This window comes from Pinus tabuliformis, chromosome 7 (assembly GCF_031772625.1).
Source record: "Pinus tabuliformis cultivar Carrire ecotype Pingquan chromosome 7, CPIR1, whole genome shotgun sequence".
NCBI lineage: Eukaryota > Viridiplantae > Streptophyta > Pinopsida > Pinales > Pinaceae > Pinus > Pinus tabuliformis.
Genome location: NC_142293.1, coordinates 1,609,166,040 through 1,609,188,829, shown reverse-complemented (window position 1 = coordinate 1,609,188,829; position 22,790 = coordinate 1,609,166,040). Strand labels below are relative to the sequence as shown.

Sequence of the window (22,790 nt, the reverse complement as noted above, 5' to 3'; positions counted from 1 at the left end):
TTAGATTAAGTTCCTTACACAAACAATTAAGAGAAGGTGGAATCTTTCACACAACCATTGGAACACCAAATTATGTGGCACCTGAGGTTTTTAACAACAAGGGATATGATGGTACATTAGCTAAGGTCTAGTCTTATGGAATTATTCTTTATATGTTAATGGAAAAAAAATTTCCATCTTATGAAGATGGCCTAACAAATATATATAGAAATATATATGAGAGAAATTTCTCATGCCCAACATGGTTTTCCCCTAGTATCCTACCAAGTGTAAGGGAAATCTTGAGGAAATAATGCAGCCTCAAAATTGATGGGGAATTTTTATTTTTTTACAGAGTTATAAGTAACAAAAAAGTATTCAACGAGGAAGGAAAAAAATCCATCTCAGTAAGGAAAGGACGAAGAACACATTAGACGAGGTAGAATATTCTTCCAAAGGAAAATTTGAAGAAGTAATTCCAGGAAGGATAATTAACGAGATGTGTAATCAGAAGAATTTAGAAATAGAACAACAAATTGAAGGAATCCTGAGTTAGTTTAAAAGTGTTATAATTAGCAAAGCATGCATGGTCCTAAAAGAGGATGGGTGGCCCTACATTGAAGCAAGAATAAAACTTGTCAAAGAAGAAAGGACAGTTTAGGAAAATGGTAGTGAAGGAGCACGCAATCAATAGTGCATGCTTACAATGAAGTTCTTGCAAAAGGAATATGTGGAAATGATGTTTTTCAAAAGTCCCCTGAGTTATAAAATTCAAATCGTAATTGATATAAATTTTGGACAACATATTGAAGAGAAAATATGAGTGTAGATTGGGTTGATTATGCCTTGGTTGAAAATTAAACTTCACATAACAGTGGTGGAATGGGAACATAATAGGTCATAATATCCCAAGTGCAGGAGGAAACAAATAGAAGAATAAGGCTAACTATAAAATATTGCACCAACAAAGTGAGAAGACCACAACAAAGCACAATATGGGACCCCATAACATTGAAGATAGTAGCAGGAAAACTAGAACAAACCCATGAATACAAACAACACAAAGTATGGGATGCTTAAGGACTACAATAAATTTGAAGAAGTATGACTAGGAAGCCAAAAAAATTATACCTAGGGTGTTTAATGCATGACCATCAACCCTTTTGCAACCATTTTTCCTAGACCCAAAGGGCGTCATGAAATTTCCAAAGGTAAAAAAATTTCCCTCAAATGTAATTTGTATAAATTAGAAATAGTGGGTATTTTATGTAATTACATGTGCCCCAATTCTAGAAGGAATCTAGGTTGTTAGGTTATTTTGGTGATCTAGAACTTCTCCCATGTGGGCCTTTGTAAAGGTGACAAGTGCCAAGTTGAGGTATTAGTAGCTTGTGATATATTTCCAATTTACCTTTGACGTGTTAGGATATTTTCTAGCTGATAGGAGTTATATCTATATGTAGACCTCAAATTCGATCAACGAAAGGGATTATACCTCAAGGAGCTCAAAGAGAGGCAACCTGAGAAAGCAATCTAAGAACCTATACTAAATTAACCATATAAATTCTTTGCAAATTTATTTTATGAAATATAAACTAAATTGAGGTCCTTCTAGTTATTTGTTGTGCATTTGGTTCATTAGTGTGAACATGTGTTGATGGCTACTCTATAGCGGCGAGTGTCTTTGTATTATGTTTAATGGGCATTACCTGTGTTCTTGAAACCAAAGTGAGTCCCTTTGTGTTGGGTTCATTCACTCGCTGCTGAAGGTTGAGAACTCAAAACCTTTGCTTCCTAATATCAGTATAGGTTATAGGTTCAAGTTTGGGAGGTGTGTTGAGGGAACTAAATCCAATGGAAAATTTATGGACCAAATCCTTATGAGTGGAATTTTTAATTGGGCGGTTCAGTGAAAATTGGAGGCTGCTCGAATGAAAGGAATTGGAACTCGCAGGGAAAATTCCCACAAATGAACCTTGTCCAAACGAGAGTAGAACTATGATTGAAGATCCCCCCTCCTTGTTGACGTCGACCACCCTCAACCACCCCCTTCAACAACCCTCAACCACCACCTTCAACAATTGACAACAATAGTCAATCCTCCACAACCTAATCTATTTTGTCCTACTGATAGGGTGGAACCTCCAGCAGGAATAACAATTGCGGGACCCCCATTTACTAATGTTAGGGGTCACTCCCTTACAACTCACCAATACCATCAATCTCTTTCTCTCGATCGCAGACATGCATTAGAGGGCCGACTTCATGCGAACATGCCTATTCATCGCTGCGGTGACATGCATGCAAGTGGTCAAGGCCAAGCCTGTGAGGATAAGCCCTTAAGTTTGGCAAGCACGGGGTGTTTGAGTTAAACAAAAACATAAATATTGTCCCGTGAAGTGCTGGTGTGCATTGATGTAGAAATTTAGGTAGTGGGTCGTGTAGGGTCGAAATTCGAAGAAGCAAATTCGAAATAGATTGGCTTCATCACCTCTGTAGGAGGGACTGAGGGAATTTTAAATCTAAATCACAACTCGTCCTTGAATATATCGACAAGCATATGACCCGAAAATCTTTGCTTTAAAATTGATTTTGCAACTAGCAAGAGATTAGAAAATCTCAAAACTTCATATATATGAGGACTCCTAAACGGTAATAAAATACATGTTGGGAATAACTCAATTGAAGAATTAATCTACTTTTCTTCTAACATGGATGTTGAATCTCTCTACAAAAATGGATTAGATATTCATCGAAGCACATGCAAAAAAGAGGTGCGATAGCCGCAAGAATATATTCATGACCCTTTGCAATAATTGAAAGTTCAAAAAAATAAACATCACTTGATGTTTTTGCAATATTATTATTAGTCCCTGTCGGACTATAGCGTTCGATGGACCGTTGACCACGTATTAGTTCTTGAGTTGACCATAAATTTCCAGTGTTTAAGTGATTTTAAGCAAAGTTTATCCCCAAGGATATCGGTGTAAAAAACTTATAACCAAAGTTTTGAATTCAAGGTCTTATTGCAGGCCTCACGTGCCCCGATGTTATTTCAGCAGGGACAAGTAATTTTATCCTAAGTTTTTCAATTGCGCAAACAAGCTGCCATCTGCCATTTCTTATTTCAGCCGGGACAAGTAATTTTATCCTAAGTTTTTCAATTGCGCAAGCAAGCTGCCATCTGCCATTTCTTCTGGGCACTTGTCACTTCTTCTACGCTCCTATCTCCTCTCGCTGATAACTTCGTGGCAGCACATGTCGCTGAATGGCCGCTGCATGTAGTTTCATCTATTCCAGAAAATTGAACAATGCGACCTTGTTACATTAAAGGGGCTCTGTGCCCCTAAGCTGACACAGGAATTCCCGCATTCTCAATTGATCGGCCCTAATTTAGCTGTATCTGCTGCTGGCCTCAGCTTCCTACGTCAACTGTGGAAGTTTCCCTGTTTCTGAGCTTCATACTTTGAAGAAGCGCAGACCGATTCCATACATGGAAGCCTGCAGATTCTTCTTCCGATGTTTAATAGCTCGCTGTTGAAAGCCCTGGCGGCCTTTTACAACTGAAATTGTGGCAATGGCTGATCGTCGGGCCGGGAGAAACCTCGGGATGCGCGAGGGGCTGAGAAGGTATTCGTGCGACCTTTAATGCTTTTCCCTCTATCACTAATTAAAAATTAGCTGATCTTGATCAACCATATCTTTTCTGCCTGCGAAATTATGTATTTGCTTTTCTTGTTTATGGGCGCTACATTTTGGCTTTTGGAAAAGAATTCATAATCCAAAGATTTTACGCCGATGTCATCAATATTACTGACTGTAGTTCGTTATTTTTTTGTTCTTTGAAGCTTTTCTTCATGCACTCATATCTTTTCAAAATTTACGTAGAAATTGATACCAAATTCAACTAGTTCTTCTGTTGTATTTGATTTTTTTTTTTTTTTTTTTCCTTCAGGCTGATTCGATTTTGTAATTTTTTCAATGGTTTTTTCCTTGAGCTGTAAAATTTTACAATTGCCCAAAATTTTCACAGAAAGGTTTGGTTCTCGTTTCCACCAAAATCAACGAGTTCCTGTTGTGTTTCAAGAATATTTTTCGTTAGGCACTTTAAAGTATTTTTTGCTTTCAAAGTTATGCTGCAAAACTTTAGTACCTCTTTTTAGATTTGCTAAACGGTCTTTTTCCTTAATTCATCAGTTACTGTGTTTGTTTTATTGAGATCGAGAAATGGCAGACATCAGGTAAGGCTTCTGTTTTGCTTTCACATGTTCACCCATAACAATCAATGCTTAACGCGGGGTTGCTATTTTACCTGTGTTATTTCACGGCCTATTCCACCATAGGAGAAACTGTCACCTTCCCTCCATGGTCGAAAAGGTGGTCGAAAAGGTGATATCAGCTTCGCTCTATCCTTCTCCATCTTTTTAATCATAGGAGAAACTGTCACCTTCCCTCCATGGTCGAAAAGGTGGTCGAAAAGGTGATATCAGCTTCGCTCTATCCTTCTCCATCTTTTTAATCATCAGCCATGGCTTATGCATAGATCCTCTCGTAAGGCAAGCGAAGCATTCATTCATCAACCAACAACAGCAGCTGAGAACCACCATGGAACGCTTGTGAGCTATTAAATTTTAGACATACTATAATCAGGTAAGAAGATTGATTCTTTTATTATATTTTTACATATTGTATTCATGTTTCACAGATCAATACACGATATTCTGTTTTGCTTTCATATGTTCACCCATAACAATCAATGCTTAATGTGGGGTTGCTATTTTACATTCATTTTTAACAATGTTTTTTGGGCGATAAAATATTCCACCCATTATTGCAAACTTCACATGCCCCCATGTAGTAAGGTTGCAACAATTTTATTTTATCCAAAGTGGGTTATGGCAAGGTTTTCTAATATCAGCAATTTTATTTTATCCAAAGTAAGGTGGTGGCAAGGTTTTCTAATATCTAAAGTCAAGTCTTATCTTGGAAAAGTTTTTTATATCTAATCTTTTTAGAACAAGAGGAAATTTATTTATATACAAATTTACTGCCAGATGGTTATCTGCATGGCTATTTCTGTATTTATTTAAGAACCCTGACGTGTAACCCAGGAAGAAGAGCATAAGAGTAGTTAAGCGTTGAGTTTCTTTTCCCTGCAACTCAAATCAATTCATAATAGAAAGAAAGAAAGAATCCCTTTGTTGATGAACAATTTGGAAGAGATTTCCGAAAGAGTTTTTGTGGAGACCATCATTAGCACAACACTGTGCATCATCAGCACCACAGCATCGCATTTAAGAATTTTTAAAGCAACTCTTTCTCTGGTATGCTTTCTGCAAGCTTGAGCTTTCTGCTACCTTGAATGATATATATTAGATGTATTCTGCACAACCAGTAAAAAAATATCTCAAGTAAGCTTTCTAGTAATATTTCTGGAACCTTGAGCAATATATAATAAATATACCAATACAAAGAGAAAATATATCTAGGAAGTGTAATAGATAGATTCCACTTTATGCAATCGATTCCAAGTTACAAGTTGTTGTTTCTGTTTGATTTTCTCTTATATCTGTACTGCAGTAAAAAATAATAGGAATTTTTTTGTGTACCTTGGAGAGATTAATGATTTGGCCTTGAGTTGTACTTGAGTTGTATCTGCAGCACTTACAAGTTTGGAATGAATCACCATCTGCCCACCAATGAACCTTATATCTGCAGCGCTTGCATGTTTTGAATGAATCACCATCTACCCACCAATGAACCTTATGAGCTCGGGTGCTATGTAGGTATTTAGACTAAAAACTCGAGGTTGAAAACATGTATGCATTTTTTTCTCCTCCTTTTGGAGTCACCAAGCCTACCACATCCACACCAAGCCCTTATAATGCTCACCAGAGCTTGACAAGAGAGAATTAGGCCTGCGTAAAGAGAATTAAGCCTGCATAAAGGGCTATATATCATAGTGCTCCTACTTTCTTAGAAAGGAAGGCATCACACTGCCCGTGACCAAGGGCAGCCATCACACCCTGTGTGACCAACACTGTACGAAGGTTGTTTCAACATTTTTGTTTATATAATATCTTTTACCACAATTTTTACCCATAGTGTCTTCTTTGTCATATCCCATCCCATCTTTGCCCCTGTCTTTGCCCCTACGATCCTTCTTTTAACCCATTCACTGCAACAAACACCCTCTTCGTGGAACTTAAACCCACTTTCTCCCACTCCTTCTCAAAAAATAACCTATTCACTACCACAAACACCCTTTTCGTGGAACTTAAACCAACTTTATCCCACCCCTTCTTAGAAAACAACCCATTCACTGCAACAAATACCCTTTTCCTGGAACTTAAACCCACTTTCTCCCACCTCTTCTCAGAAAACTTCCGCCACCCCTTGCTCGTTCTTCGCTTTGTACATATCCAGCACGTATTGCGAGTTAGGTTTTCAGGGATCCAAGTTAGCAGAATTACTGATGTTCTAAAAACGATGAGTGGAATTAGGAATTGGAAATGGAATACCAAAGTAAAACAGAGGATTGGAGCAAGGAATCTGAGTGAAAAACAGGGAAGCTGAGAGCAACGAAGGGAAGAAAATGTTTGTCATGCTGAGGGAAGACAATGTTTGTGTTGTGTTGGCGAATTTGTAAAGGCGAGTAGGGTGGCACAGCGCATTACCTCACGTCCACCTACTCACCTACTCCATTGCATGCATGTAACCAACGTGGCATCTGCATGTCGCAGGTAATGGACTACTAGCAAACGAACATGCAGGTAATGGACCAACAGCAAACGAACAATAGGGGGAGACGTGGGATGGAAGGAAACCGAGGAGAGTGGACAGGTGGAAACATACACCAAGAAATGGTGGGAGACCGTGATGGGAGATACGACTGCCAGGAAAGTAAAAAGGTAACCGTAACGGCTTAAAATATACAATTTTATTAATATTTTGTCATTCTCAAACGGGACCTCTATGATGGGCGTAGACTGTGAGAAACCATGAATGTTGGCTAAGAATTCGTTGTAGTTCATTATATATTATGTATTTTATGCCTTTAAATTTACCCGCTTGGTTTTCAATGATAAAAATTTAGTTAGTAAAATTTTTATATTGCAACATATTTTACCAATGGTTTGATTTTTAAAAAGTTAAACAGATTTAACTAGTAGTTAATTTATATATTTAACTGAGATTTATTCATTTGTTGCTTCTATTTTACCACAAGTTTTACCAATCGTTTGATCTTTAAAAAGTTAAATAGATTTAACTTTCAGTTAATTTCAGATTTATTCATCTGTTGCTTCTAGATTTAACTTTTAGTTAATTTACATATTTAACTAAGATTTATTCATCTGTTGCTTATTGAAAAAATTGCTTCTAAAAATTAAAATGAACAAAATCATAATATACATCCAACAGAATATAAATCAGGTAACAATAATCTATTTCAAAAAACAATCTTACAATCTGTTTTTCACTCTAGCCTTATCTGTTTTTACAATCTGTTTTTCACTCTAGCCTTGTGTTTTACAGGTTTTGAAGTTTCTAAAAGTTAAATAAATCTAGGAAACTCCCCGAGTATGAGTTATTAATTCATTAATTCATTATCTTGGATTTTTGACACTGATGGATTCCATCTTCAATGAGGAAATATTTATGCATCTTAGAAACACTCTTGTGCAGATTTGAAACCACGGTCTTTTTTTTGCAATGAATATTCCAAGCTTGAAAGACTGCTAATTATATTTCTTTGCAATGAATATTCCAAGCTGGAAAGACTACTTCCTTAAATAATACAACATAGGTTCATTGTTGACACCGATTTCTTTGCAATGAATATTCCAAGCTGGAAAGACTACTTCCTTAAATAATACAACATAGGTTCATTGTTGACACCGATGGATTCCATCTTCAATGAGGAAATATTTATGCATCTTAGAAACACTCTTGTGCAGATTTGAAACCACGGTCCTTTTCTTTGCAATGAATATTGCAAGCTTGAAAGACTGCTAATTATATTTCTTTGCAATGAATATTCCAAGCTGGAAAGACTACTTCCTTAAATAATACAACATAGGTTCATTTGAGTTGTTCAAAAAAATAGTTTTGCTGAATACTATAAATAAGTAAGTTGTTGGGCCGACCATTTTTACTGCAACACATTATTCAAAAGTTTTTCTTTCATTATATTCTTATAATTCTTTTTTGATGGACTCTCTGACTGATGTACAGATATTCACTGACTAATGTGTCATTTCATGACCACTCGAATTAGATTATTCAAAAAATAATTTCATGACCACTTGAATTACATTATTAAAAAAATAGTTTTGCTAAATACTATAAATAAATAAGTTGATGAGCTGACCATTTTTAATTTTCTATCGTTATATTCGTAAAATTATTTTTTATTGACTCTTTCACTGACTAACTAAGTCGAGTTTGTAAACAAAAAAATTGAATCTTGCAGTGGAAGTTGATGAGCTGACCATTTTTAATTTTCTATCGTTATATTCGTAAAATTATTTTTTATTGACTCTTTCACTGACTAACTAAGTCGAGTTTGTAAACAAAAAAATTGAATCTTGCAGTGGGCCATCTGAAATGTTGCTCATCATTTTCATCTTCTTGCTCGGCCTACTCTTAGCTTCCTAACTTTCTGCAGTGGCTTGCAACAACTGTTCAATAATGTCTTAAGGCCAATATTGATATAACAAGTGCCCGGAGAAAAGATCGTGCTAAATTATGAAAACTTTGGATATTTGATTTTGGCAGGCTAGCTGGTAATTTGGTTGGAACTAACTTTGGATGTGTATGTCGACTTAGACTAGCTCCCTGGTAATTGTGAAATTTGGATAAACATTTATGAATTCAAAAAGATAACTAGCATTGGCAAGTTCAACAGGCTAATAAATTTAAGGATTTCATCTCGCAGGTAATTTCGAACTAACTTTGGATATGTCGAAGGCGTGATGCGGAAGGATTTCATCATGCCGGTAATTTCGAACTAACTTTGGATATGTCGACTTTGGCTCGTTGGTAATTCATTTATGAGTTCAAAACAAATATCAAACATTGACCAGTTCAACAGGCTAATAAATTTAAAGATTTCATCATTGGCAATTTAAACATTTCATCATTGGCACTTTCAACAGGGTAATAAATTTAAGGATTTCATCACGCCTGAGTAAACTTAAATAAAAATTTTATACATAATACCCTGAATAACTTCATTCCCCTATCAAATCGGCAGGGACTACCACTGCCTGCAGTCCTTGTTTAAACATTGTTTTTAATATGCACCTTCTATAGAAGTAAAGAAATAATTTCTTTTTGACTGATAATTAGTAAAGTCGTTATTGTATAGACAGAAAGCTAGTACTTGAACTATCATAAAGACACTTTCTGTAAACCCACCTAAAGTATCAATTGTATCTAATAATTTTATTTGTCTTTCATAAATACAATATCTATTTTTACTCAGGAAAAAAATTTAATAATTAGTTTAATATGTTAGGGAAATTATAGAGAATGGAAGACCCCGTTAAAACAGGGAAAATGTTCATTTCATTAGCAAATGATTCTCACCAATTTCCAAGAAACCGGGAAACTACCAGGGAACCGTATGTTAGAAACAAAGTCAGCGATATGCTCGAAACCCACACACTCTAGTGGTAGTGACCGGTTGCACCGTACATCATAACATATGTTTTATTAAGTCAACGGTATGCTCGAAACTCGCACACTGTGGTGGTACAGAACGATTACAACGTAATTGAAGTGTTCTCGGCCAATAGAATATCAAGTCTCACGTATATATATATTATATATACTCAAGTCTCACGTATATATATACTATTAGGAGTAGTCTAACTAGGCGGAGGAATTGCCCGGTTTCCGTCGGAAAAACGTCAGACCATCGACAATTCTTCCACCTTCCACCACCCTCTTTCCACTGTGCCACCCTCCACCACCATTCCACATTAATTTCTTCTGGGACAGCCCTCAATTCTTCCACCTTCCACCACCCTCTTTCCACTCTGCCACCCTCCACCACCATTCCACATTAATTTCTTCTGGGACAGCCCTCCGGCCTAGAAAGGACCATCGACAATTCTTCCACCTTCCACCACCCTCTTTCCACTCTGCCACCCTCCACCACCATTCCACATTAATTTCTTCTGGGACAGCCCTCCGGCCTAGAAAGGACTCTAGCCTCCATTGGAAAATACTGACGTGACCCAGGACCTACATTACTGTGATAGTCATTTGACTTTTGAAAACGCCTCCCCAAATTCTAGATGTTTTAATTCCTAGTTAGACTACTCCCTCTCATAATCACAGATTTGGGATGTGCAACTGGTACAAACACCGTAGCAGATGTCGATTTTGTTGTCAAAACACTCACAAATATTTGTGAGAATGACCATCATTCTAATGCCAGGAGTTCAATGCTAGAGTTCCAGGCTTATTTCTTTGATCTGCTTTCCAATGACTTCAATGGCCTCTTCAATCTGTTGGACCGACCTGGGCATTCTCCATATTTTGTTGCAGGTGTACCTGGATCCTTTTACAACGTTCTGTTTCCTTTATGGAGATCCAGTAACTGACCTATGTTCCCAGCCAGGCCAACTGTGCTCTGCAACGTCCTTACTAAAGTTACCCTCTCCAATACTTTGATCGCAGGGTGCAGAGAGCATGACCTCTTGCAATAAAGTGTTGGAGAGATTAACTTTAGTAATGAAGTTGAATTGAGCATTTTTTTGAGATCCAGTAATGACCTATCTGCCCAGACAGGCCATAACAGCTAACATTTCCACGGCCAAGATTGAATCCAAGTTTAGGGATTTAATTTCCCTTTTAACACCCGGGCTATGACCCTTGGACGACTTTGAAGCGATTATTACAAAACACTCCATTACAACCACACGGACTTCGATCAGATATGTTCCAGTTGCCCAAAGCATTATTTCTGTCAATTCGATCTAGCTCTTTCATCTGCATAAGGATTCTTTTTTCCTCTGAGATATTCCTGGCATTGCACTGAACTACCACTTGCAAAAGATTCATGATGAAAAGCAGAATAATTTGGATTGGGAGGATTGCAACTGCAAGCAGAAGCGACAGAATCGTCTCTGCCACTAGACTAGCTTTCATTTGATGAAAGTCTCTGCCATAGTATCAGTTAAAGTCTCTGCTTATGCAGTCCCTTACCAGTACAAGAATGTTATGTTGACTAGAATATGTGCACAGAACAACTTTCTAGTGTCATATGAGTGAATAGATATCTAGTCATAGATGCAGTATCCCATATGGATGACCACACATGGACTGTCTTCCATTGTTTCGTGGATTAGAAGATAAGAAGAGTCGAAAATTTCAGGGGCTAATTTTTCGCAGTTGTCGATTTTACTTTAATTAAATATATAGTGTGCGGCTCTTTATTTACATACTTAACAATTTATCTGATTTAGCAGGTGGACCTTCAATTCAAGATAGCTCATGGGTCTGTGCAAAAGGTGCTGGTAGAAGAAGCAAAACTGTATGATGCTTCAAAGGGGATTCTGGGAGCTAGTAGGCACAATGCCATAAGGTATGGCATTTCCCAACTCTTTGTGCCAGAACAAGGGATGAAGCTTGGAATTTCATAATAAACGGGCCTTGATTCATGATTTTGTTAATTTCAGGTCTTCAATGACATTAGCCAAATATTGTTTTAAGCGATTACCTTGCAGTTCTTCTGTACTGATTGTTGAAATTGGGAAGGTGATCTTTGAGAGATGCAGAACAGAGCATCTATCAGGTATGTCTGTTCCTGACAAGGCATACATGAGTGCAAGACAAGGATCCTTGATTGGTTCTTTTGTTAATATTTCAGGTATTCACTGGTATTAGGCAAATATTGTGTTAAGAAATTACCATGCAGTTCTTCTTTACTGATTGTTGAAAATGGGAGAAGGTCATCTTTGAGAGGTGTGGAAGAGAGTATCTATCAGGTATGTCTGTTCCTGACAAAGCATATTTGAGTAGGAGTTGTCTATAATGGGACTTTTTGGAGATTCCGGTGACGGAATCCGGTGGAATAAATTGAGGTTAAATTTTGATTTGTTGCAGTTAAAATGGTTTTTTGACCTCATATTTGGATTCAGCACCCTCGAAAACCCCTGGGAGGCTTTCATTGTGCAGAAACTAGCTATCAAACTTGCGATTCCAATAAATTCCTGCAGGATTTCGACCGGAAAAACCCGCCGGAAAGACTTTCAAAGTCGCGTTATAGACAACTGCATTTGAGTGCAAGACAAGCACACTGATTGATTTATTGTATGTACTAATAATGAATGTGCTGAGGTTCTTGAGGCTTCATTTAGCCTTGGCTTTCTTGTATGTTCAGTTGCAGAGAAATCTATTTATCCTTGGCTAGGATTGTTGAATCGAATACGATCGAGAATTGGAAGCAAGAACTGCGAAGCTTTAACCAGTGTTTATCATGTTCTTTGGACAGGACAGTTTTAAATCTCCCGACAGTTATAATTTCAATGGGCATGACAAGATTCTCAGTCTAGTTTCCAATCATGATGGTCTTAAAATCTTTCTTGTGAACAAGGTGATGTTTATAAATACTATTGGTCTGAAATGGAAGCGTTGAAAAGGTCATCCCATCCTCTGAAACCAGATTGCCTCCACTGCCAGTTGGATAACTAGACTTTGTTGGCAGTTACATGAAACATGCGGGATATGAAATTATAGATTCGGCTCTTCTTGTAATATGTAGCCTAGTCTCCAGAAGGAGGGAAAAGTGATTCTCATGCAAAACTTAACGGAAAATGTTCCCAAAGGGGTGAATTCTGGTCTCATTACAGAGAAAGGAGAATCACTACCAAGCCTTCCTATTCCACAGTCTGCATCAAAACAAATGTCTGTGGTTGAATGGGCACTACAGTCTCCAAATAGGCATACACAGACAAATGGAGAGCTTCTATTGAAAGAACAGATTACGCAGAAGGTTTGCAACTATGAACATGAAGCTCGGTCTTCAAATGAGGTAGCACCAATTCAGACAATCTCTAAAGAAGGTGGGTTTCGCTGCAGTAAGCAGAATGACTCTCATCGAAAAGAAAATTATTTGGCAAGAGGTTAGAGTGCGTTTGTCGAACTAAAACCTGTAGGCATTTTACGGAGTTGCAATCTGCCACTTCCGGCATTTCAACGGGTTGCATCTCTGGTTTTCCTCCTGGAGCTTTTAATTTCTGTGCATTTGCTTTGAATGGAAAATGTCCTTTTTGAGTGTTTTTTAATCCAGTGAATCCGCATTGGTTATGTGACATCCTTGTTCTTGGTGGGAATTTTCTTATGGTATAGAGGATTTCTTCCCGACGGACAATCAGTGGGAGTGAAAATCTTGAATTCTTCAACCAAAACAGAGCAAGTGCTGCTTTCCGAAGTTGAGATTCTTATTCTATTGAAGCACACCCACATCATTATATTTTTTATCATGTAAAAATATCAAGCGGTAGTCATTTTAGCAATTACAGCGTCATGTATTGTATGGCGGAGTCTTTCATTTTCTATTTTCTGAGATTTGGTTATAGCCCTCTCTATGGAATATACAGATAGCCCTCTCTGGCAAGGAGAAGCCAATGGCGGTGTTTAAGAAGCTAGAGACGCCAATGTTCCGGACTCTTTCATTTTTTATTTTCTGAGATTTGGTTATAGCCCTCTCAATGGAATATACATATAGCCTCCCACAGAAACTTGTTGTACAGGAGACCAACTGTCTGGTCTGCCCATCATGCAGAAGAAGAGCACGCCTCCCGGTGCCATCTCCTGAGCTCTGCAGTTGAAAAAAGTGGTGAGGTCCTTTTCGGATTGCTTTGAATAAGCTTCTGCCACATCCTGCCTGCCTCCATTAATCCACACTCTTCCCTTATTATATAAGGGTGAATCCTTCATCACAACAGCCTGAGGCACCTGCAATAATGATAATATTACTTGGTTCAAAATTCTGAGCTATGAAAATAATGTAATCAGATAATTTAATTCGGTGTGATAATAATCTGTCAGATCTCACCTCTGAAAGCCAATGAAGCGCCATGACAGAGAAGCAGACATGAATGGTCGATCTCGGAAACAGAACGTTGTAAAAGGATCCAGGTACACCCGCAACAAAATATGGAGAATGCCTAGGTCGGTCCAACAGATTGAAGAGGCCATTGAAGTCATTGGAAGGCAGATCAGAGAAATAAGCCTGGAACTCTAGCATTGAACTCCTGGCATTAGAATGATGGTCATTCTCACAAAGATTTGTGAGTGTTTTGACAACAAAATCGACGTCTGCTACGGTGTTTGTACCAGTTGCACATCCCAGATCTGTGATTCTGAGAGGGAGTAGTCTAACTAGGAATTAAAATATCTAGAATTTGGGCGGGCGTTTTCAAAATTCAAATGACTATCGCATTAATGCAGGTCCTGGGTCGCGTCAGTGTTTTCCGGTGGAGGCTGGAGTCCTTTCCAGGCCGGAGGGCTGTCCCAGAAGCAATTAATGTGGAACGGTGGCGCAGGGTGGTGGAAGGGGGAGGAATTGCCAATGGCCCTAGACGGACTTTTTTCTGGGCAGCAATGGAAACTGGGCAATTACTCAGCCTAGTTAAACTACTCCTACACTATTTTTTATATATATATATACACTAATACTATTAATTTATTAATCATAGTAATAAATTTATTATTTAAAAATTATATGATTAGTCCGATAAACATCTATATAATTTATATTTCTAAAATAATATTTCTAAATTATTTAACATTAAATATTCAATTAACATGCGTTCTTCTAGCACCTTCAGACTATCCAGAATCTACTCCACATGAATCTCACTAATCGCCACAACGTAAGCACAACTTCCGACCTCTGGGTATGGCCGTAGAAAACATTTGCGTTGCTTCATGATCTTCCATGAGGCTCCCCACTATCTTATACAATATATAGATGTTGTCCATATGAGTTTTAGTATATAAAAACTGTATATATGTTTAATTATATACAATTATATAAAATTATGTATAGTTCTAATAATAAGATAATGTGGAGTGATAAAAAGTTTAGAAGAAAAAGGAAATTAAGACTGGATTAATATAAAAAAAAATTAATATTTATAATTAAATTAGATGTTGATATTCTCACTATTTTATGAGATTGAAAAAGTTTTTTTTTAATATCTATATTTAATTAAAACTACTTTAGTCTTAAACTCTAAGGTTATCTGGATTACTAATTTGTCCAGTATTTAACAATCAGACGGGTAAGACATGAACTGAATATTCAGCGAATCAGTCATCTAGATAAGAATACCTATCTAGAAATATATTCCTACAATTTTTCAAACATAAAAACAAAATCCCCAGTTTGACATTGTAAATACGGAACAGGTAAAAAGTCATTTCATTTCCAAATAGTAAATTGGCAGATTCAAGATCTAATTAAAAGCAAAAGTTTCAAGATCTAATTAAAAGCAAAAGTTTTATTGTGCTTTTGTGATCCATAATCTGAATTTATAGAAATATTTTCGAAAAAATTATATTAGAAATTTTTTATCAACATGTTTCAAACCAACAAGTGTGATTCATTATAAAATTGTTATTATTGATTATTATTTTCTAATACAAATTAACAGTTAACTCGTCATTAGAATTCAATGTTGGATTTAGAGACGTCTAATTACAATAATAAAGTTGGACATACATGCATTATGATTATGATATCAAATACTGTCAGCAAGATTACATTTATGTAATGATTAAAATATGCCAAATAATGTGATTAATTAAATCATGGCATTATACGTATTTAAATAAGGATTTGGATGCAAATACATATAGAATAATGTTAAACAATTATAATTGTTAATGGACCGATTATAGTTGATTAAAATAATAGCAGTAATAAATTTGAGCTGAATAAGGAAATCAGAATCTATTCTGATTGATTTCAGTTTTTCCTGGAAAGTTCCCTATTTCCAAAATCTGATGAAATCTGAAATTTCAGACAGACTTGTTTCAGCTAAATTTCGGCTGCCCTAGGATTGGGGTTTTGCACTGCTATAAAGGGGCTGAGTCTCCAAGGCTTGCAATCATCTCAAAAAAATTGTCTGCTCCATTGAAGATTAGATACTCTGTCATTTAGGATAGCCAGAGAAAAGGATTGCAAGTTCTTGGAAGGATTCAAGAGCCAACAACTCAAGTCAAGACCAGGAGCCTTTGAAGATGGAAAGTAAGTTCCGCTGTGCATTAATTTTTAATTTCTTACAAAGGAGTAGATCTTGGTTAGGGTTTAAAGTAATTAGGAAAACCCACAAAGTAAAACCAACAATTGGTATCGGAGCCACCCTTATGTAAGAACTGTCTCTCCCGTCATTTTTCTGAGTTAATCTTGATTTTATTTACATTATCAAATCCTGAAATAATCGTTACGAATGAAGCCAAACTGGTTTTTTTTTTTTTTTTTTTGGTTTTGTATAACAGTCTAATGTTTTGAAAAGGATTTGGTATTTTATGGGTTTCTGCTACCACAGACTGATACAGAGTTGGCCTCAGCAGATTATTTAGATCGTAGATTGAATCCAAAGGGTTTTATATTCCATCCTGGTTCCTTGGGTTATTTTTTTTTATTTTTTATTTCAATAACATGATTGCTTGAGAATGCAAGTTACGAGGGATTTATCTTCGACTCAATGAGTTGATTTAATACAGTAAAGTGCTTGCGGTTAATGTAGGATCTTGAATTCTTTCATATCACAATCCTACAGCGTTAACATAAATCATTTCAATATGTACTCATAACTTAATAATACAAAGGTTTCTTCTAAAGAAAACCGTGTGATTAAATCGTGTTTACATTTCTCTTAGACATTGTTGAGAGTACCCGTATTTATTTTTTTGTAATTACTCTGTTGAGCATATGAATTTGATACGTGGCACTTCAGAGTTTATTTGATTCTCACTATTGTATATTTGTGAATAGTTGTGTGATTTCTTATGTTAAGCAGAGTTTTAGATCTAAGTTATGAAGATTATTTATACTCTTCTTTTATTATTTAAAAAAAAAAAAAAAAAAAACCATGTGTGAAATACCTCAATAATTTGTGATAACTGAAGCATGGTTAGGATATAATCTATGCATATGTTGTATTATTGGAGTGTATAGTGGCACTGTTTTTTTTTTTTTTTGAAAGATCATTTCTGAGAAAGAAACTATCAATGATATTGCCGAGCCAAATGTTATTTTTCTTGGGATTGTAGATTAACGTTAAATTATTGATATAATACTAAATTCGGATTTTATCACAATGATGCTAATCATGGCAACCATAAAATTATTTAGTATTCTCTAAATAAATTATTGAAGCATTTCTAAAAGGTAATCATTGTAGAAACTGCTAAAGTTTTACTAAAACCTAATAATTATTTTGATGAATATAGTTGACATATTAAATTTAAAAGTATTATAAGATACTATATTCTATGTAGGACGAATAGATTCTATAGGTACGTCCTAGATTAGTTTTTAGACATAATTTTGGAATCTAACTAAAGACGTTTAGTGTACATGTGTTGTTTTCGCATGAGTCAAACATTAATGTTCGCAAACGAACCGCTCTCTGTAAGACGATTGCAAGGATGACTCATGACAAGTTGAAATATCGTGCTGGCAATGGACGTGGGTGTTAGCTTTCCCAAAGGAGGGTTGGCGCCTGCTAAGTTGTTTGGTGCATAAGGGTAGTGTATAAAAATAAGTTGCAACACACATGGACTAGCGATGTCTAGAAAAGCATCGGGAGCTTGGAACATAAGCGATCCGTATGTGATCCTCCTCCCCCCGTTGACTGGCCTGGTCGTTAGTTCATGGATATGTTAGTCTGACCCAAAGGTAGATTGACATGTTTGTACTTCATTCACTACACCAAAGTGCCTGAAGGTAATGATTGCACCCAAAGGTGTTTCATTACTGAATGGTGTTTTGGCTAAAGTTTTAATTGAGCAAATAATTTTACACATGCCTTTAGATAGATTTTAGAATTATGATTAAATCGTGACGCATCGTATCTAAATTATTTCCTTGTTCTTGAATTTTTTTCAGATCCAAACATAATGTTAAGTCTAAGTCAGATTAAGCCCCTCATGGGGAACAATTTCAAATAGTGGGAGGAAAAGCTGAAATTAGTCTTAGGGATCATGCAATTGGACACAGCACTGAGATTTGATCGCCCCAAGCCTAATAAAGAGAGTGAGGTAACTCCTCAAGAGAAGGCTGATATTGCTAGATGGGAGCATTCAGATCGCATGTGCATAATGGTGATGAAGTAAACGATCCATGAGACTTTTCGAGGCATCATACCTGATACAGAGACAGGCGCTATTGAATACCTTAAGGCCCTTGAAGAAAAATTCACAAAGAGTAAAAAGACTGATGTTAGTACACTCTTTGTGAAGTTGGCAACAATAAAATACAAGGGAAAAGAAGGGGTTAGAGAGCATGTTATTGAGATGACAAGACTTCAACGTGCCTTGAAAGGGCATAATTATGACATCTCTGATGAGGTTCTCATTGAGTTCATTTTTCTGTCTCTCCCGTCTAACTTTAGTCAATTCAAGATGACTTATAATTGTCAAAAAGAGACGTGGACATTACCTGAGTTTGAGGCTCGGTTGGTGCAGGAGGAAGAGAGACAGAAAATGACTAAGGGAGAAAGTGCTCATGTAGTAACATCTAATCCTAAGGGTAAAGGCAAGAAGCGCAAGTTTACTGCCAAGGAAAAGGGACCTACCAAGGTAGCTGCAAACAATGCCGCGTAGAAAAGCAAGAAGGAAGATACTTCTGCGAAAGCAGAAGAAAAGAACTGTTTTTTCTGCAAAGCGCCAGGACATACAAAGAAATTTTGCACCAACTATCATGCATGGTTGGCAAAGAAAGGTATGTCTCTTGTTTTAGTTTGTTCTGAAGTTAATTTAAGTTCTGTATCTAGATATACTTGGTGGATAGATTCAGGTGCAACGACTAACATCAGTATGTCGATGCGAGGTTGCCTAAGCCATCGCAAGCCAAGTGAGGCAGAGCGCTACGTTTACGTAGGAAATGGCAACAAAGTAGAAGTGGAAAGCATAGGAAAATTTAGATTATTATGTAAGACAAGATTTTATTTAAGTTTTGATGCTTTAGTGGTTCCATCTTTCAGAAGGAACCTAATTTCTGTATCTTATTTGGACAAAAATGGTTATGTATGTTCATTTGGTAATGGAAATTTCAGTTTGTGTCAAGATTCTAAGCTTCTTGCTTCTGGTATCCTGTCTTCTTATGATAATCTTTATTTTCTAGATATAGACACTTCACATTCAGAGGCACTGCATATAGATAATAGAAAACGTAAATTAACTTGCGAGAAATCTGCAACATTATGGCACAAGCGATTAGGACATATCTCTATGAAAAGAATAGAACGTCTTGTGTCTAATGATATTCTCCAACCTTTAGATTTTACAAACTTAAGTGATTGTGTAAATTGTATAAAGGGAAAACAAACTAATAAATGTAAGTATGATGCAAAAAGGTGTAATGATGTCTTAGAATTGATTCATACGGATATCTGTGGTCCTTTTCCAAAGGCTACAAGAAATGGTGACCGTTACTTTATCACATTCATAGATGATTATTCAAGATATGGTCATATTTACTTAATAAAAGAAAAGGCGGAAGCATTAGACGTGTTCATAAAGTTCAAAACGGAAGTTGAGTTACAACTTAACAAACGTATAAAGTCCATTCGTTCTGATCGTGGTGGTGAATACTACGGTCGTTATGATGGATCAGGAGAACAACGTCAAGGTCCCTTTGCAAAATACTTAGAGGAATGCGGAATTATGCCTCAGTATACGTTGCCAGGTTCGCCTGCAATGAATGGTGCTGCTGAGTGACGAAATCGCACCCTTAAAGACATGGTGAGAAGTATGATTGCTCGTACAACTCTACCTGAGAATTTGTGGGGAGAAGCCTTAAAGACTGCAGCATACATACTTAATAGAGTGCCTACTACAGCAGCTAACAAGACCCCTTACGAGTTATGGGTTGGGCGCAAGCCTAGCTTGAATCATTTGAGAGTTTGGGGATGTCCATGTGAAGCTAGGCCTTATAAGCCAAGAAAAAAGAAACTGGACGAAAGAACCGTCAGTTGTTACTTTATAGGCTATTCTGAACGATCTAGGGGGTTCAAATTCTATAATCCAACAGAACATACAGTTTTCGAGTCAGGAAGTGCAAATTTTTTTGAGGATAATGAGTTTGTGGGGGGAGATATGACAAAAGATAGTATTTTTGAAGAAGAAGAGACGAATGCGAATGAGACTATGGACCAAAGTCCTAGTTTTGTTCAAATTCCGATTGCGTTTAGAAATACATCTTTTGACAATGTGCAAACTTCATCATCCCAAACAACTCAGTTAGAAACTCAACATGGAATAGAGAACACAAATGGACCTGAACCCAACCCAAACCCTCACATTGACATGACAAATGTTGATGGCCTAGGGCCTGTGGGAGATTCAGAAGTTGGTAATGATGTTCTTCCTCCTGTTGAAGATCCAGTTGTAAATGAACCTCAAGAAAATCTAGAGCCTGTGCCAATTAGGAGATCTACTAGAGAGAAAAGATCTACACAATCAAAGGATTATGCATATCTTCAAGAACATGAGTTTGACATTGGCATGTTTGAAAATGATCCTGTTAATATCAAACAAGCTGTGGAAAGCTCTAACTCTCAAATGTGGATTAATGCCATGAATGAAGAGATGAAATCTATGTATGACAATGACGTTTGGGATATCGTTCCGTTGCCTAAAGACAAGAAACCCGTTGGTTGCAAATGGATATTTAAGACTAAGCGGGATTCTAAAGGCAATGTTGAAAAATACAAGGCACGTCTTGTTGCGAAAGGTTTCACACAGAAAGAAGGCATTGATTATAAAGAGACTTTCTCTCCAGATTCATCGAAAGACTCTTTAAGGATTATATTGGCGCTTGTAGCACATTATGATTTAGAACTTCATCAGATGGATGTAAAGACGGCGTTTCTCAATGGTGACATTGATGAAACGATCTATATGAAGCAGCCAGAAAACTCTGTATCAGGTGATGCAGGGTCTATGGTTTGCAGACTTAAGAAATCTATCTATGGGCTAAAACAAGCATCTCGACAATGGTATTATAAGTTTCACCAAGTTATTAGCTCATTTGGTTTTGAGTCTAACATAGTAGATGAATGTATATACCTTAAGTTCTGTGGGAGTAAATTTATTTTCTTGGTTTTATATGTAGATGACATATTGCTTGCCAGTAACGATAAGGACATGTTGCATCAAACTAAGAATTTTTTATTTAAGAACTTTGAAATGAAAGATCTTGGTGATGCATCATTTGTTCTAGGGAGTGAAATACTTAGAGATAGATCTCAAGGTATTCTGAGGTTATCCCAGAGGAACTATATCGATAAGATTCTAACAAGATTTGGCATGCAAAACAGCAAACCAGGAGATACCCCTATATCAAAAGGAGATAAGTTTAGTCTGAAACAATGTCCCCAAACTGACTTAGATAAAAACCTCATGAAAGATATTCCCTATGCCTCAGCCGTGGGTAGCATCATGTATGCACAAGTATGCACGCGTCCAGATATTGCGTTCATTACTGGAATGCTAGGGAGATATTTGAGTAACCCAGGTATGGAACACTGGAAGGCAGCCAAGCGAGTGTTGAGATACCTAAAGAGAACAAGGGACTATATGCTCACGTATCGGAGATCAGAACAGCTCGAGGTCATTGGATACACCGATTCTGATTTTGGAGGATGTGTTGACAGCATGAAGTCAACATCAGGATACATCTTTATGATGGCAGGTGGTGCCGTGTCATGGAAGAGCGCTAAACAGTCATTGGTAGCCTCCTCCACTATGGCAGCTGAATTTGTTGCATGTTTTGAAGCATCTAATCATGGCGTATGGCTGAAGAACTTCGTCACAAGTCTGAAAATTGTGGATTCTATTCAGAAACCACTCAAATTATTATGTGACAACAATTCAGCAGTGTTATACGCAACGAACAACCGAAGTTCGTCAAAGTCGAAGTACATTGACATTAAGTTTTTGGTTGTAAAAGAGAGAGTGCAGAATAATGAATTATGTATAAAACACATAGGTACAGACTCCATGATTGCGGATCCTCTTACTAAAGGATTACCACCCAAGAAGTTTCACCAACATGTTGCTTGTATGGGTGTAATATCTGTTTAGGATAATTAGAAAATGTGGGAGTCTGAATATGTTTTAAGCTCTGTTTTTTTGATGTTCTATGTAATGCAATTGTAAACAATTTTGATGATATATACAAGTTGCATTCAGTTTCAGTTTCATTATTTCTTTCTTTAAAGTTTAAATTTTTGGGCCTCATACAGTAAAGTAAAGGTGACTCAATTAGAAATAGGCACGTCTAATCACACTTGCGTGTAATTTCTAAACTATATGTCCAAATCAGATTCATGTCATTTAGTTATGTTGGCAGCGTGATTTATGTCAGTTTAGTTGCGAATAAATGTGACAAATGCCGCTTAAGTCCTTTGTTAGCATAATTGATGGACGGAATTGTTTAAGAAATACGATAAGTAAAGACGGAAAAGTTGCATGCAATAAAGTTAAGGATATATAATCAAAGGGTTGCACTTGTCCATGTGGGAGATTGTTGGATTTAGAGACGTCTAATTACAATAATA

At 36.7% G+C, this 22,790-nt stretch overlaps 1 protein-coding gene and 1 long non-coding RNA gene across 2 annotated transcripts in view; one reads left to right on the top strand and one right to left on the bottom strand.

Annotated features, from left to right (window-relative positions):
* The first annotated feature begins 3,262 nt into the window (after positions 1–3,262).
* On the top strand, positions 3,263–5,235 carry LOC149254325 (uncharacterized). The gene is made up of 2 exons (XR_016266286.1): positions 3,263–3,609; positions 4,523–5,235. It is a non-coding gene; the product is annotated as an uncharacterized LOC149254325 (long non-coding RNA).
* Positions 5,236–13,689: 8,454 nt separating this feature from the next.
* Positions 13,690–22,790, bottom strand: part of LOC149254324 (gibberellic acid methyltransferase 2-like) — a 40,897-nt gene continuing 31,796 nt past the window's right edge. Inside the window, exons 2-3 of the mRNA XM_089454756.1 lie at positions 14,051–14,376; positions 13,690–13,950 (exon numbers count right to left, since the gene is read on the bottom strand). Of these exons, the coding sequence (XP_089310882.1) occupies positions 13,690–13,950; positions 14,051–14,376 (587 nt within the window). The remainder of the gene's footprint in view (positions 13,951–14,050; positions 14,377–22,790) is intronic.